The 16,437-nt window shown below is 43.9% G+C and overlaps 1 protein-coding gene across 1 annotated transcript in view; it reads left to right on the forward strand.

The window, feature by feature from the left end:
• T265_09088 (hypothetical protein) overlaps nucleotides 1-7,872 on the forward strand; it is a gene marked incomplete at both ends in the record, with an annotated part of 37,317 nt that extends 29,445 nt beyond the window's left edge. The window contains 3 exons of the mRNA XM_009175073.1: nucleotides 213-545; nucleotides 2,517-2,648; nucleotides 6,139-7,872. Of these exons, the coding sequence (XP_009173337.1) occupies nucleotides 213-545; nucleotides 2,517-2,648; nucleotides 6,139-7,224 (1,551 nt within the window). The remainder of the gene's footprint in view (nucleotides 1-212; nucleotides 546-2,516; nucleotides 2,649-6,138) is intronic.
• Between the last annotated feature and the right edge of the window lie 8,565 nt (nucleotides 7,873-16,437).

A 16,437-nucleotide genomic window follows, 5' to 3' on the forward strand; every position in this document is an offset into this window, starting at 1 on the left:
ACCATCTCCGGAATTCTCCCAACCACCTGTTTTTTCCCATGCCTTGACCGCGATGTCTACGTCCGTATGTATGTGGCAGGCAAATTAAAGGATGTTATTGAAGCATGCACTGTTATTGCTTACTGTTATTGGCGTCCTTTTCCATGACGTATTCTTTCACATGACCTAGCTCCGTCCGATTTTTTATTCGCTTTTGTATATCTCTTTTACAGGTTGCCGTCGATCTCTTCATCATGAACTCGCAGTATTGTGATATAGCAACACTGTCCGGTGCGGCTCGATTCTCCAGTGGCTGTGTTTACCACTATCCAGATTTCTATTGCCCCCCAAATGCCTGCCAATCTTCAGCTCCCGTAAACTCTAATGAGGATGAATCTGCACAACAAACTGGAACACAGCATCCGGTGCTGGACCGACATGGGCAACCTAACACAGTGCCGATCGAACTGGAACGTTTCCGACGTGACTTTGATCGTTACTTATCCCGAAAGATCGGATTTGAAGCTGTAATGCGTATACGGTGTACACATGGTTTGTCAATTCAGGTGGGTTGCCTTAAGACGTACGAGGGTAACTCACTTCGCCACTGCTCTGCTCTCATGAGACACTCAACTACCTTAGTCTTTTCTCAGAGTGAAATCCCACTCGGCACTACCGTCTTCTGGCTTCCAGTGTTTCTAAACGCCCCTTAGTACGGAATATGCCCACATAGTTCGACGGTAGGACCGATTACCATCTGATTGATTCGATGGAAAATTGGTAGATGAGCTATTTTAGTCCAAGTCTGTACTAAGTTAAATTGCACGATCCGTTCCGTTTTTCACCTTTGAACCATGTAGATGAATACGGTGGTTATGGTCGCCACAGGTCATGAACAACTCAATAAGTGATATTCAGTGAATGAATATAAGAGCGCCGCAAGTTTCATGGTTTGGTCATATCGCTGAAGGCTTCCAGTCACTTGTTGGATGGGTCTTATCTCCCCACCATTGCAAGCGGCTAAGACCATGAGTAAGTAAGAGCGTGAGTTGGGCTTTTAGTTACCTTCTTTCACTCAAATCCTCACATTGTAAGTAAAACTAATCTAGGCAAACGGTCTTCGGTCATGTGTAGAACATAACCGAGCTAGTGTTATTGATAGGTTGTCACAATTTCAACCATGCATCCAGTAAGCGAGTTGCCAAATACCATACGACGTAGTTCAGCATTGGAATCACGGTGTACCCACCACACATGTACAGTGCTGTGTAAACATCAATAGTCAGAAGCACTATCTCCCGTGCAGAGTGGTCAAGTTTCGAACACTGATGCAACCATTTTGGTCGCACTGTACTATCGGATGCTAGTCCCTTCACCAACAGACTGGCTTCAGGTTAACCGTATAAGTCATTAAGTTGAAGAAAAGGTCACTTCGTCTGCAATACTATCAGCAGAAATGAATAGCTATCTAGCAAAGTGGATCTATTCACTGATTTCAATGGTCTGACTGACACGGTTAGATTGGGAGTTGTCGTATTTCCAGATACAGATGAACGAATCCCCTCTAGCACTAATCGAAAGTAAGCTAATTTACGGTGAGATAGGCTTATTGTACTTTCAGTCTTTGTTGACAGACAGAAAACGACCGAAGTACGAATTCCTGCAGAACTGTCGGTGCTTCTCCTATCTCTCTGTCCTCGTGTGCTTGTGTGTTAGCAATGTGTCACTCACTGGTGATACCACCTGTAATGATGGAGTATTGTTTGCAAAACAGTTGCTCAATTGAGTTAAAGAGAGGAAATACGGCTACTTTCGGGTGAGTTTGATGACTGATCTGAATGCATGGATTCTTGATTCTGCATTGAAGCTGGATTGAACCCAGGGTTGCAAACTGGGGGTAAAACAGATTATTTTGAAACTGAAGAACTACCGCCTACACGAAACCCGTTAACAGTCTATACGTGCGGTGGCTCTCCACCAGTACCTACCTAATGCCCCAACTATTAACGCTTAAGCACGACGTCGCTCATCTCGACCATTGTGTAGACCTGTTTAGGTTTGCTATCCCGAATTTCCTCTTCGCTGACTCAGGTCATCAGGGTAGAACAGATACCGAGCATGTCTAGCAAAAAAAGTAAAAAATAACTCGAGGAAAATATAGCCATTTGGAGAGGCATTTGCTTTCGCTCCAATCATAGGAGGGTTTTTTGCCTCCCCCCATTCCAAGCCGTATCACATATCACTGAAAAGCGAGTGTTGTTAGCAGACTCACCCTGACCAGCACTAACTATTCACTGTAGCTTCCGAAACTGTATACGTTGATTCTTCATGGAATTCATTCGACGTTTCGCTCAGTTGGTGTTATATTCCTTGTTATTGTTGTCAGTAATACGGCAAACATTACTTTTCCGGGTTCATTGGAACCAATGTACCTAAAGAATGCCAATGAGTAAATTAATTTGTGATACTGTTTATTCTTCACTTCTGTTGTCTATGTACATGTCGGTTCTAGCACCACATCTTTCTGTTTTTGACAGACCTTCCATGGTTCTTTCTTTGTCCGCTCTGTTGATCTGATGTCATTACCAAATGTCAATCCGGATGCCGGGTTTGCTGTGCAGTTAAACATTTCTGAAAGTCTTGAAAATTACTCTACCGTCTGCTGCCAGGTCAGTTTCCGCGTCTGCTGCAAAGACATATATTATCTTGTTTAGTTGTTTGTTTTGGACCCTAACGTCACTTGGCTCGGGTGAATTCACATGTTGTACGCTTTCTATCACTAGTACGCCAAGTCGTTTTGCTTTACGTCTGTAAGTCCGCCGCAATGGTGCAGTCAGCCGATTCGGTAGTTTGTTTGCCGGTAGTGGACAACCAGTAACTAGTTGGAACATCAATGAGATCGACCTTGCTTGTTTAGTGCTCACACTGAATGCATGTGTTTTACTGGGAGAACCACAATGGTATGTAAGTCATGTGAACGATCAATACGGCCATTCTGTCAGTGCATTTTAGTGTTAGCTGGGCAATCCACTACCATAAAGTAGTTCTTTCAAGGACATGACATGTTTTAACCCGAATATTGGGTCAGTGACAGTTCAGCATAGAGATGTCCAGCTAAATCATTTCGAAAAAAGTTCTCGTTAGCCGAGTCCACTCAGAATTCCCTCTCATTTGCACATGCGACGCTAAACATTACATTGTATATATGTATATACATGTATACCTAATGTTATACTCACCTTAACTCTAGTGGTGTCACTCGGTGCCGTATTAATTTTTCAAGATAGCTCGGGGTTCTTTCTCTTTTATCTAAGGGATCGCATCACCAATATGCCATTAATATGCTCATCACCCTAATTCTCCTCTGTATTCGTTTGTTTGAATTCTTTGGAGGTCTTCCTACCTAATGGGGTCCATTGTTGATCTTCACTGATGTATCCACTTTATGGTTGTCGAAATCTCAGCTGAAATTCTACGCTAGTTTCTTTCATGCAAATACATCTTTCACTCTTCAAAGGAAGTGGCGAGGCCATGATCAGCAATCCACAACCCTATACAAATTCAGAACAAAGACTAAATAATGGTGGAGAGGAACGTTGCAGAATTTTTCATGATATTGGTCCGGTAGCTGGAATATCCACGTTGCTCTGCCCCGAGGTACATGTAGCATTGGTTCACTTCAGGACAGATGCCTGAACAACGTCACCCTTTCGAACGAATGATAGTAGTTGATTTTCTGAGTGTGTGGCTAGCTTTGATTCTAGTCGTCGGGAATCACTTCACACAAAATCCTGCTGGTGTCTACGGGTCCAAGGAAAAATTTTGGATGGACACTTCTGCTGGTTTTGGGCAAGGCCATTCTCTTCCACCGTTCCTTTCCAGCCTGTTATTGATATGCTCCTTGGAACTTCTCTGAAACTTTCAAGGCATCAGGATGAAAAGTACTCTGGGAGCATTCGCTGATACATTTTAAGTACTTCCAGCCTGTTATTGATATGCTCCTTGGAACTTCTCTGAAACTTTCAAGGCATCAGGATGAAAAGTACTCTGGGAGCACTGATTGATACATTTTAAGTACACCGATTGTCACCAAACTTTTTCGGAAACGATACACAGAGGCTACTTCTTTCCTTCATTCAGATTATTCAGAAATACAAACCGTTTCGTATAAACTAAAAAAATTGCCGCCCTGTCTGGTCCACAGTGCCCCTACAAGACTGGGTGGGGTCAAGCTTAGATCTCATATTTGGAAATAAATTTCCGTTTAGGCTGGTAGAATTCGAGGTCACTTTTTGTATCGGGACAACCGGAGCAGATTTGCCAGCATTTGACCTCTACAGCGACAGCATGATGTCAGTTTATCTTACCGGAGGCGTCGTGTACACTGTCAGTGATGTCAACGACGTGGCTCCTTAACACAAAAGATATACGATCGGTCCTTGTAAAAAAGTCAGATCAGCATTATGGGCGCCCGCTTCATGGCTTTTTTATACGTGAAAGTACTGTCGACCTCGTAGGGTTACGTGTGTCCAGTTTTTACTGAGTGGAAACGGACAATTCATTTGGGTTGACAGTAATCCACCGAAATTATTCACCGATCACGAGAACGACACACTAGAGTGACAGCTCGTGTAAAGAATGTAAACCCGGGAGTGCTGACAAACTAATATTGCTACTGTTGCGGAGGTAGCTGTTGTAGCTGGAGGCCAACGCTTCTTCTAGTGGGACCTTCTATTAGGCTCATGATTGGGCGGTATTTTATCGCCCCTAATCGTAAATGCATCCCGTCTTGGTCCTCAACCTCCACCGTGGATTGATACAATATCCTCTACCTAACTGGTTCGACCGGATTGGACATCTATCTAAAAGGCTTCTGTCGTTGGCCAACTAACGAGTATCAATTCGGGACTGCCCACCCCAACATGGAAGATCTGATGCATTCGGTTTAGCGTCATCTCGTACAAATCGATTAGACAAATCTAGTAACTATATCCATTTCACGATACTCCTATCACGAAGAACAAACGTCCCTTACCCGTTGTACCACACTCGATTATATAACCTCAGAAAGAAAAGGTTCCGGTATTGGCCGTTCACCTGTGCAAAGTAAATCACAATATCTATGCTATATTAGTTGTTAGACCGGATTTGTTAGTCAGCTGTTACGAACACCGTTAGGCGGTTGCCGGTGAAATGCTTTTTTCCCTGACCTGATCTGGCATCACTTGCTTAGTTTTGATTGCGGTAGCAGCACACGCTAACTGAATTATTGTAGGTGAGGGATTCAGTTCGATTTCACTTGAGTCTATTGTTAGCACCGAGTCAACTTGATTACAACTTGGTTACAATAGAATGTCTGTTTAAGTAGTAGGATACAAGGTCGATAAACTCTTAGGGATTTTTTTCCACCTGAGGAAGTGGGAGCTGACGGCCGTTGCTTATTGTCGCCATGCTGGTGCTCCAGAACATGGAGGGCACTTCATGCTGTTGAATATCTGGAGCACTCTTTCGTGTTGAACAATCCCATCTGTTCCCATAAACGTTTCCAGCGGGCACAGTTCGTTGGTCAGTGAAGATGATGTAGAGTGTGTTCCCATCAGTTGCCCCTACCGAGTCAAAGCTTTGATGTCAGATTAACTCATTTGTTTGAGAATTACCAGAGTGCGAACATTTCTCACGTTTTTGGATAGATCCATCTGCGTCGCATGCTTTAGCGGTTGAACTGTTGAACTTTGCTCAAATTATTCTGATTGTCCCCTCATTCTGTCCATTTGGCGGGATAAGAAATAGATAAGCCCTCAGTACGCAAAAAATCTACTTCAACCAAGTTCCACTAATTACCGCCTCACGGGTGACGAAATGACTCAGGTAGAACATATGTTGGGCGATAACTAACCAGTCATCCACACCTTCCAGCTCCTCCGATATCGTTTATTTGCGAGCTACAACCAACGAGCCATCAGTAGGACAAAACACCTTTTTTGTTAGCAACACATTCCAATTTGCCGGTGTCGTCTATTACCAGCCTTTTTTGCTCTGTACCAAATCTCCAGCTACGTTCCTATCGATTGTTGCATACGTATAACCTCCGTCCTCACTTTAGACGATTCCCCTTTCCTCACGAACATGCTAATTGTCGTTCCTCTTTTGTCCTTACAGACCGCCATACTTTACACATCTTCTCAAGGTGATCGTCGAATTCGCGTACATACATTGTGTCTGCCGGTTGTCCACAACGCGTCAGAAGTCTTTCAAGGTGCAGACCAAGGTGCCATAGCTTGTCTTATTGGCAAAATGGCGGTGGACCGTGCTATCAACTCAGGTATCTCTAATGCCAGGGAAGCGGTTGCAACTTCTGTTGCAGATGCGCTGTCTGCATATGCGTCTGCTATAGGCATCACTGCTACGACAAGTATTTCTTCCTACGCTATAGCATGCCCCCCTAATCTGCGGCTTTTGGCTCTGTATATATGTGGTCTTCTGCGTTACCTGGCCTTACGTGTTGGTGTACCCGTTCGTATCGACGACAGATCAGCCGCTTTAGAACGTTTGAAAACGGCTGCCCCAGATGACATGCTTACGTTAATCTACCCTCGCCTATATGCGGTTCATCAGTTTGTTTCCAAACCGATCGGATCCACGACGCTTACATTGGCCCAGAAGGCTGCTGCGCTACGTTTGTCCGACTATGGTGATGCCCGGGTAGATGCCGATCAACATTCCGAAGATGGTGATTCCTCCGCTTCTTCGGTCTCTACCGATATTGGTTTCGATGCTGAACAACTTCCTGGTCAGTTACACTTGTCCGCTCGATGTGTATCTCGTGCTGGCGTATTTTTGTTGGATACGGGCGAAATGCTCTACCTTCTTGTTGGTTCTGGTGATGAATCGAGTGTCGATGGCGTCAGCTCATCGGAAATGTTGCAACAACTCCTTGGTATTTCGAAACCAACTGATTTACCAGCATGTGGTGGGCCATTTAATTTACCACCGTTACCTAGCAATACAGGAAAGACTTCAAATCCTCATAGTGATGATATGCCCGTTGCCAGACGTCGTTTACTAACTCTCATCAGTCTAATACGGAGACAACGTCCGACCAACAATGCACTTGTTTGCATGCGACATGACGCCCCAGCGAATCTTCGGACCCGCTTTCTTTCTGCTCTCATAGAGGATAGAACGGAATTCGCCCCCTCATATCACGAGTTTCTCCAGATGGTTCAAAATTTAATGAGAAGTTGAATTTCAGCTTGCTTTTTGTAGTTCCACATTTGCCGCCTTTTCGCCGAACTGTACGAAACGGATGCTGTAATTAATACCGTGCATCTTATCTCATCCGATCCTCCTTTCAAACGTTGTTTGACCTATTTGAGTCAGCTTGCGTGCCTTGGCCTTACGTTGCACAAATCCCCTTCAAGCTCCATTTACAGTCCGTTATTGTGAGAACGTGTCAGTTTGAATTTCCATTTCGATAGGCCTTTCTCGAGTCCACCTATATGTTTGGGGCTTGTGATGTTCTGAATTTCATCAGTAGCTTTCTCGCCGTACTTTTTCTAACGTCATTTATTTTCTTCCCATCCAACGTTCCCTTTACCCAATGTCTTATTTCATTTGATCGCCTCCTCTCAGCAACCCACATCAACTTTACACCGCTTACCAAAGTGCTGAATACTATTGTTGTTGAGATGTTATAGCCCCACGGGGTTATTGCCCGAGGTGAGCTTAGAATGGACCGCTGTTTACCACTACAGCTCGTTATCACACACCCTCTCCGTTATTTAAACTCAGTCTGATTTTCTGCTCTTTCGCGCTCTATTCTTTCGATTATCTCTAGTGACTGTCATTCTGTGTATTTCGGATGGAATATGAACGAGGTTTTCTTTGATTCTGTTGGTCAGCCCTGAGTATTTTGTTTGCTGGAATCGGGTGTGCTTTGAGTCCCTTCGGATTGGATTGGCGTCGTTTCTCATAGGCGAAGATGCTTTTGGGTGGATTAATGGCCCATGTTGCGCCCAGGGACTCTGCCTTTTCGTTTGTGTTGGGTCTGTATTAAAGGTCAGTTAAATCCTCTATTAATTTTACTCGAATCCTAGTCGCGTTTGGTTTCCGGAATACCGTCCTCACGCACTTACTTGCTCGCGACTGAGCACATAAAACGATAGCGACCTTGATTGGTGTCAGTGCTCTTCAGGCTTTGTATTCCGCTTGGGTTCGCAGGCTAAGTCTTCCCTAACTGACATAGTAGATTGAAGCATGATAGCCCACGACCATAGAGTAGTCAGCGAGAGGATAAGCTGGAGACTGTGGTTCTCAAAGTCCGTGGAGAGAATCCGGCTATGGATGGAAGGTGCTTCATCTGATGAGCCCCAACTGCGAAAAACAATAAGGTCCATATTCGGTGTGCAGGTGACCACTACGCGGTCGTTATTCAACTGAGATGAAGCAGATCGTTCGTACTGGTACGAACTAGACTTTTGGGGAATATCATCTTTTATAAATGCATGGATGAAACAATGAAAAAAACTGGAAGTTGATCGTGTGTAAACAGTAGAAAGTGAGTGTAAGATAGGGCGGAATTCAAGTATTGTGGGGTGAAACATTTCGGCTCAGCTGGTCAAAGTGTTAGGATCGTTCAAGGGCAGTTTGATAAGAAGGCCCTCATAACGCGTTTAATCGGAGATATTCAAAACACAGACAAACCGGTTCAGTTTCATCGTAGGTGTCTTAGGCATGAGAAACGAGAAATCACCGGTGGCTAATCAGCTGGGCATCATTTTTCATAGTCACGCAAAAGCAGTCTAGCCAGGATGGAATTCGAGCTTGAAAAAAATTGGGCTAGTTTTTTCGCAAAGGAAAGTGATCCACTTTGGGGATAACGTTGAAGTTGGCGCATGTTGCCCTTTTAACTTATCTCTTCAATGGGTAAACTGCCGTGTGGACGTACTTTAGTATCCTTTCTGAACTTCGACATTCCGTAATAAGCTTTTCTCGTATGATTAGGCATGAAGACGTGTAAGTTGGTTCCAATTGAAGGTTTTCCATTTCTATGCGAAATGTCAGCCTCTTTGGATGCGAAATGACAAATCTTTTGGTATACAAACACTTGCTAATTACGTCAGTTTTAATAGAGGAGACTTATGTGAAATCCAGTTTAATCTATATTCTCGAACCCCATGAGTGGTATTATGTACGGGAGACTGTGGTATTTTGAATATCGTTCCTACAGAAATATGCCCAGAAGTCCCGTTGGTCTCGTGTGTAGTGCCGTGTGAGAAACATTTCGCTCAAGATGGGTGTTTTGATGAATGGAAAGTTGGCCAACTATTGCGTCTACTTGTTAAACTCCCAGTAATGGACGTAGGTGTCACTGAGTTCCTCCAGATGGAGTACATATTAGGATGCGTATTCCTCCAGGAGTCTCAACCGTCAAACATACCCTCTACTTTCCCTATTGACTGCATTTTGTTACCTAACCTGCTGAGTCTGTTGACCTCATCGGATCTCCAGAGTACAATCATCCAGAGTTAGCTCGCTGCCATCCATCGGTTTTATCATCAGCGTCTCGTCGATCGTGAATTCGCTAAACGGAAAGTTCAAGGCAATAAGTCAATGATGTTGGTTGTTTGGCCTCGAGGAAGCCGATTCTTCTCAATTCACTGAATTTTCTGTCTCCAGATCAACTGAATTTTTCTAGTGTCAGTTATTGCTGTTGTGATTCATTTGGCTGACTTTGTGAATTGGTCGTAACCAATGGCTTATTTGGCGTCTCAACCTAGTAGTAGTTCATGTGAATATACTGGTGTGTGGTCACGTTGATGGTGCGATTAGTCTTTGCCAAGCAGTAACGGATGAGTCATGTGTTAGTTCTAATAGTCACAGTCAACGGAATATTTCCAGTTACCAATTAGTTGATGCGAACTTATACTGAATGGTTTGAGAGATGAATAGTATCAGTCTCACTTATCGGTGCAAAGTGCGACCCAGCTACCTGGTTGTGGTTTAAAATCTACTTCAGTTTGTAGTTCCTGCGTGTTTTGTGAATTTTAATAAGATCGTTGGTAACCCAAGGAACTTTTATATCTGTCATAGGTGCTGATCTGCGAGTTAACTGTTATCGCCTTCTGTGTTCCATCCTCAGCTATTCGTTCCTTCCGCATGGTGAGGTTGTGAATCACATGTCTCACTCCAGATAACCGCGAAAGCTACAGTTAAGTTACAAACAATTTTCATATGTCCTCCGATCGCGCACCACCTGTTTACTTGACGGTCCAAAATAAAGTGGCATCCAATTCATAATGTCTTAAAATTTGTTTACAACAAATTCGGTTGAAGAATATCACAGACGAAAATCCAGGTGAGTTTTATGAGTCTACGGTCAACACCCAGTTACCATATAGACCAGCGTTTGTCACAAAAGATGCGCTACCCACCTTGCTTCGTACTGTAGGCTAGTATCCTTGAGCATGACCATTGAAACTGAATGTCATGACAGAAGTGTGTTTGCCAACACAGTCAGTCGAATGCGCGAAAGCCACTCGAACTACATATTCTCCGTTGTTGCATTTTAATACATTTGGATTCCTGGAAAAGATTACTATATTTTGGACCGCTGCCCGGATCAATGTGTGTACGGCTGATGACCTGTACGAAGAGACCCATGTCTGTCTGTTGACCATGACAGTCCACCAGTGTGAAGTTAACGGACTCGTAACTCCCAAGTAATGCTCACCCACGGAAAGTGGTTGATTCATGAGATAGGTTTTTCTCGAATGTGTTGAAGGAAATATTCAAGATCGTAACATCTGAGCCGCTTGAATTTGCACTGGGAACTCCTCAGTAAGATTTTGTAGAATGTTATCACTCTTCGAGTTATTTACGAGTTAGTGAGCTGCACTGTTCGCACAAGCGAAGTGGTGTGCGGGAGCCACAGCTGGGGCAAATGCGCACTAATTCCTGTGCCACATGGCTACTAATAAGTAGTGCGAATTTGGGGGGAAGTGGACTGAACCATATAGGTTTTATATTACCCGTCTGCTGTCCCCAAGTTTCAGCTTTAGGGGAAGTTTCTATTTATGAAACCAGTCAGTGAGTGTGCGTTGTGAGGTAGTGTAAAGAGGATCTGATGGATCTTGAAGTGAGGAGTCCACTTGAACTGTGAATTATATTTGGAACCAAGGGACATCTCCCTGATCCTCAGACCGCGATCTCACCCGCCGACTTCCAGATGCTCAACACCAAGTACACATAAGTGAAGCTTACGTAAGGTTTGTTTTTGACGCAACTGTTTACTCACAAGAACAAGGTCTTGCAATGAGATCTCCAATATCCCCAGTTTTCGCTAATATTTATATGGAAGAATTCGAACAAATGGCCTTGGCTGGATATTATTGTCCACCGAAGTTTTTTGGCGTAATATTGACGGCACGCTTGTCGTAATCAAATGAGATACCGTGAACAGCTTCCACGACTATCTCAGTAGTTTAAACCCACACATCGAGTTTAGCATACAGATAGACTCCATCTCGGTGACATTACCCTTCCTGGACTGTATAACACATGAGAGTGATGGAAAATTAAAAACTACTATCTGCCAGAAACCAACAGACACAGGAACCATCTTAAACTACACATCAACACACCCAAAGTCTGTGTACGCCAGTAGTGTCTCATCGATGTTGAGCCGAGCCAGAGCGTTGTGCACAGAAGAGATCGACCGAAGAGCAGCTCAAATCAAGACTGCCAACGGACTTCAAGAAATTGGATACCCAGCGAGTTTGATTATGCGGTAATTAAGAAGGATATTGGCTTTGGTATCCAGACCGCCTAAGGTATAGATTGGCACAGCAGTCATTCCATATAAAGCAAGAACATCGGAGGTTATTCAAAGACTGTTAAACTCAGCCAACATTCGAGTAGCTTCCCAGAAGGGGAAGCTTCGCTCAGTCTTGGTGAAATTGAAATATCTCCTCCTGTGTGTATAAAATTAACTGCTACGATTGCACTAAGATTTACATGGGACAAACTGCCAGGGAATAGCACACTAGAATTGATGAGGATAAAAGGAGAATGAACAAACCAACAAGGAATGCGGATGAATACCAAATGTTAGTCAAAGGCTCAGAGATGGGGTGCATGCCTTAGACACGGAACATAGAATAGATCTGGATAACGCGGAAGTTTTCAGACGGAGACTGCGATTCACACCACAGCGGCTGATAGCCGAGGCGGTGGAAATCATCAAGCATCACAGCGTGGACAGAATTGAGGGTGTGGAACTGGCGATCGTATGAAAAGCGGTCTAAGATAAGCGGAGTTAACACTTGACTGTGCGTCGGTGTCAACGCACTTAGAATCGTTAGCAAATCAGGGAGTGAAAATCCCAACCCGACCATAATTTAAAAAATCCCTCTTCCTTACGCAACTATCGTAGCACTAGTTCAAGGGCGATCTTCAGGTGAACCGAACCGGAAGAACTGTACCCTAGGCTGGGCCCAAATCCAAGTAGGTTTCCCCATCGGCCTAGCACCTGGTTACCCAGCCTAACACACAAAATCCCTCGGCCGACACCTAACAGCAATGTAGCTTAACTTAGCTGATTGGTTCTCCTTCCGCCTTAAATCTCGACCAACCTCGTAACCTAGTCATTTGGCCTGACGAAGGCTTTGTGTCAAAAGCGAAATGTCCAGCTATAAATCTATCGATTGTTACCAAACTTCTCCGAAAACAATGACTACTCAATCGGTTCCAAGTGTTTTTCAACTGATTGGGCATACTTTTAATTTTCTAGACACATTTGTTGAAATATATCCTTCGTTGTAGAACGCGTGTGTGTCTTACAAGTTAGATTCTTATTTGAAACCATCTCCTTTTCAATGCGTCGTTTCGGCAATAGGGTTTGGTAACAAACGAATTCAGTTCTCTTGTACGAACTACTGGTTGCTGGTAGAGATGGATCAGAGGTTAGACCGCAAATTCACTGACCAGAAGGTTCGTGGTTCGAATCCGACCTCTGCTTCTCAACTTCCTCTATCTAGGCTTGGGAAACATGGTAGTAACCCAGTCCTCGTGCTTCCTTCTGGTGGCATGGCAGTTAGGCTACAGCTGAACGATTCTTTGTGGTCGTTGCGCTGTAATATATTTCAACCGTGTCCTGTTCCTGGACTAACTTTCACGCTGGCGATGAGCCGTTGTACATGGTTATTCTTCATAAACGTTGACAGTTTATTCGCTGAAAACTTAGTTTTCCTATTAAGTGATGATCTGCAAGGATCAGAGAAGCGCTTGGTCTCACTAGTAAACAAGCTGCTTCAGGAATCTAGTTCTTAATCGTATGTTAGGCGTTATCTGGAAGCGCGAACAACAAATCTATGGCTCAGTGAAGTAGATATCTCAAATGTCCGCCAGGCGTTTGCTTGCAAAATCCATGAGTCTATGGGAACTGGTCATCACTCTCTTCAGAGTCTCATGGTTCGCCTCAATTCAGTTCAATTTATCAGCGATAAACCAGGTACCATTAGGAATTTCGTTCCAGCTGCTTCAGTTTTCATCATCGGAAAGTTGGAGAGTGTGTGAAATACAGCCATGTCTTGGAAGTGACAACATGTTCAGTTTGTTCGAGAACGGGGTAGCTAGGCATTGACAGTGATAGCTCTGGTGAACGAGTGCCAATGACTGCATGATTGGACAAGTCCTACCAGCGAGCTGAGTAAAGGAAGGTGGCATTTGTCGACCCGGCTCGATTTACTGATTATACTGCGTTGCCAGGTCATACACTTTCCACTGCGCGGTCTCTTCCACTCAGCACAGGCCCGACAGAAAACAGCTCTGCGAGGCAGGCGAATTACATGTCCTAAGCAGCATGACCGATGAGGCGTGAGCAAGTCATTTATCCTGCAAGCGTTCCTTCTTTCTAGGACCACTTGGCGTACCTGAGCATCACTAATCCGATCTTCTCACCAGTCCCAACCAATGCTTCGGAGACACCGATGGTCATACACTAGAATCGTCCGTATGTCCTCTGCGCGTAAAGACCAAGTATCTGAACAATGAAGCAGTATGTATCGCACTGCTGCAGTGCAAACTTTGTCTTTGACAGACAAATTGACGTCACGTCGGTGCCATATGTGTCCGATGTTGGTAAAAGCTGCCCCCAGCCTTGTTGATTCGAGAAGTAATCTCATTTTCAGCCAGTCCACCGGAACCTATATAGCTGCCCATGTAAACAAATTTATCTTGACATGAAGTTTGGCATGAAGTTTGCGTTTGATGACACTCAGCCCCGTAAAAGCACTTTACGCCTTACAGGTGTGAAGCGCATGTCAAACGGTGCTGCAGAGCTATTTACCTTACTTAGAGTGGTTTGCACTTTTGAGGGATCTGAACCAAGGAGAGCAATATCGTTCGCATACCCAATGTCTGTGAGCGAATTGCTCTGGAGAATTTCGGCTCCCGAGCTTTCAGAGACGGGCAGAGTAATTTCAGGTAGCACCACAGTAAAAAATTTGAAGAGGGAAGGTGAGTCAGTGTACCCTTTTCTTACACTCACTGGACGTAGTTAACTCTGTGGACATCTGTAGACATTACCATCTGTAGGCATCATGTAAAGCACTCACGGAATTATTCGCCTTGTTGCTTGTACTCACTCAACTAGTTTCAAATTGAACGATATCCATATACTAGCCTAAGCAAAACAAATGGAGAACACGAATTGATGAAGGCATGTTTCTCAGCGGAGAAAGGCATCAGTAGGCACATTATATCCGATCCAATCGACTAACCTCTCAGGAACAGGTCAAGCCCAAACCAGCAAAGAAGCCTTATATGCCACCAACAAGACATAAAACTTTGGGTTAAATATCATAACTACTGGAATGCACATCAAAGACGAAGACGAATCAGCAGTCAGAAGACCCAAATCGCGTCGAAGAGAACGGTACCTAATGAACCGATCAAGTACCACAATGAAACACAAATGGCCAGTGGATCAGTCAGCTCGTAGAAATCAATTGTAAGAAATGGGTGTCCAGTCGACTAATGAAATGAGGATTGGTTGAAACGCAACGCATGAGGAAAGCAGAATGGGTCTATTGGAACAAAGGAACATAGAGCCACTCAGTGAACTAACCAGATGCAAGATAATCCAAATCTATCATGACGCAAATCCAGATAAGATAAAACAAGTTAATAGCAAGATGATCCCATAAAACCAGTCACTCTGCATAAGTTGACTACTTTTTATAAATCATATGAACGCAGGTAGAAATGTAGTAACCGCCCCGAAACTGCGCGCTGATGATGTCTTCGAATGGTGACGTTTGCAATCCAATTACCAAGCTCGGCAAATTGACCAACAGTCATCTGACAACTTGCAAGTTATGGTCGCCAAACTGTTGTTTGAAACTTCCTTGTAGGAATCAGAGAAATTACGGGGCGGCTGTGTTTTGGAAAACAAAAATAAATGAACTTTTGTTCGGACGTGAAAAGTAGAGACCTGTCAGCCCGACGCTTGTAAGTGTGAACTTAAAATGCTGTCTGACGTTAGAAAAAATGTCTGCGAAATTGCGGTCATGGAGCCATGAATCCATCCGTTTGCAAGACCATCACAAAGATGATTCCCATTAACATTGAAAATAAACCCCTTATATAAAGCGCTTGCGATCCACAGTGGGATACTATGGCTTTTCATATAGTCGCACGTAAGATTAGCACACCCGACGAAACAGATTCAATATCAGTGGAGGATATCGTTGTGTTGCTCACTGAGATTCCATCAGAGAAGCTTCCCCAGATTAGGATTCGGATTTTCTCGTTGGAGCTCAAGAGTTCCGTGAATGAGGCCATACGTCCACTCACTTCACGTAGTGCATAATTACGAATGCTTAGTTTGTGCGATATTTCCCCAATAATTTGCGATGTACGGATTGCATCGTCACATAGGTCGTCTGTCAGGAACACCTGAATGTTACCCTAAGATGATGATCAAGTATTCTGAAGTCTTTGATCACGGTCTCGCAGATAACATTCGATTATCCAAAATGTAGTTTCGTCGTGGCTACATTCCTTTCAGCTGATCTCTATTCAGCTACTCACTATTCTGGCACGCATCTGACCCTGTGGAATGCTCAAATTCAGTGGAGAATCAAGGTGAGACAACCTATGGTGTGTGCACAGAATTTAGTGGCTCACGATCTGCCCACCTGAGCATTACCACAGAGACAAATCCTCCCGTTTTGTAGTGTGTTTGCCTTCTCAGTTTTATCACTGCGCTGTCGAATACATAGGTTTATTTCCACAACTGAAGGTGATAAATGTAGAACAAATCTTAACTCCACATGATTATGCTTACCGAAACCCAGAAAAACAGTCTAGGATTACTATCATTGACCTTATTTTTAGCTGATGACAGTCGGCCATTATGATCCTTTTACCTACTTAATGTCCGAATAATCCTAGAGT

The sequence above is a fragment of the Opisthorchis viverrini genome (assembly GCF_000715545.1).
Source record: "Opisthorchis viverrini unplaced genomic scaffold opera_v5_255, whole genome shotgun sequence".
Lineage (NCBI taxonomy): Eukaryota > Metazoa > Platyhelminthes > Trematoda > Opisthorchiida > Opisthorchiidae > Opisthorchis > Opisthorchis viverrini.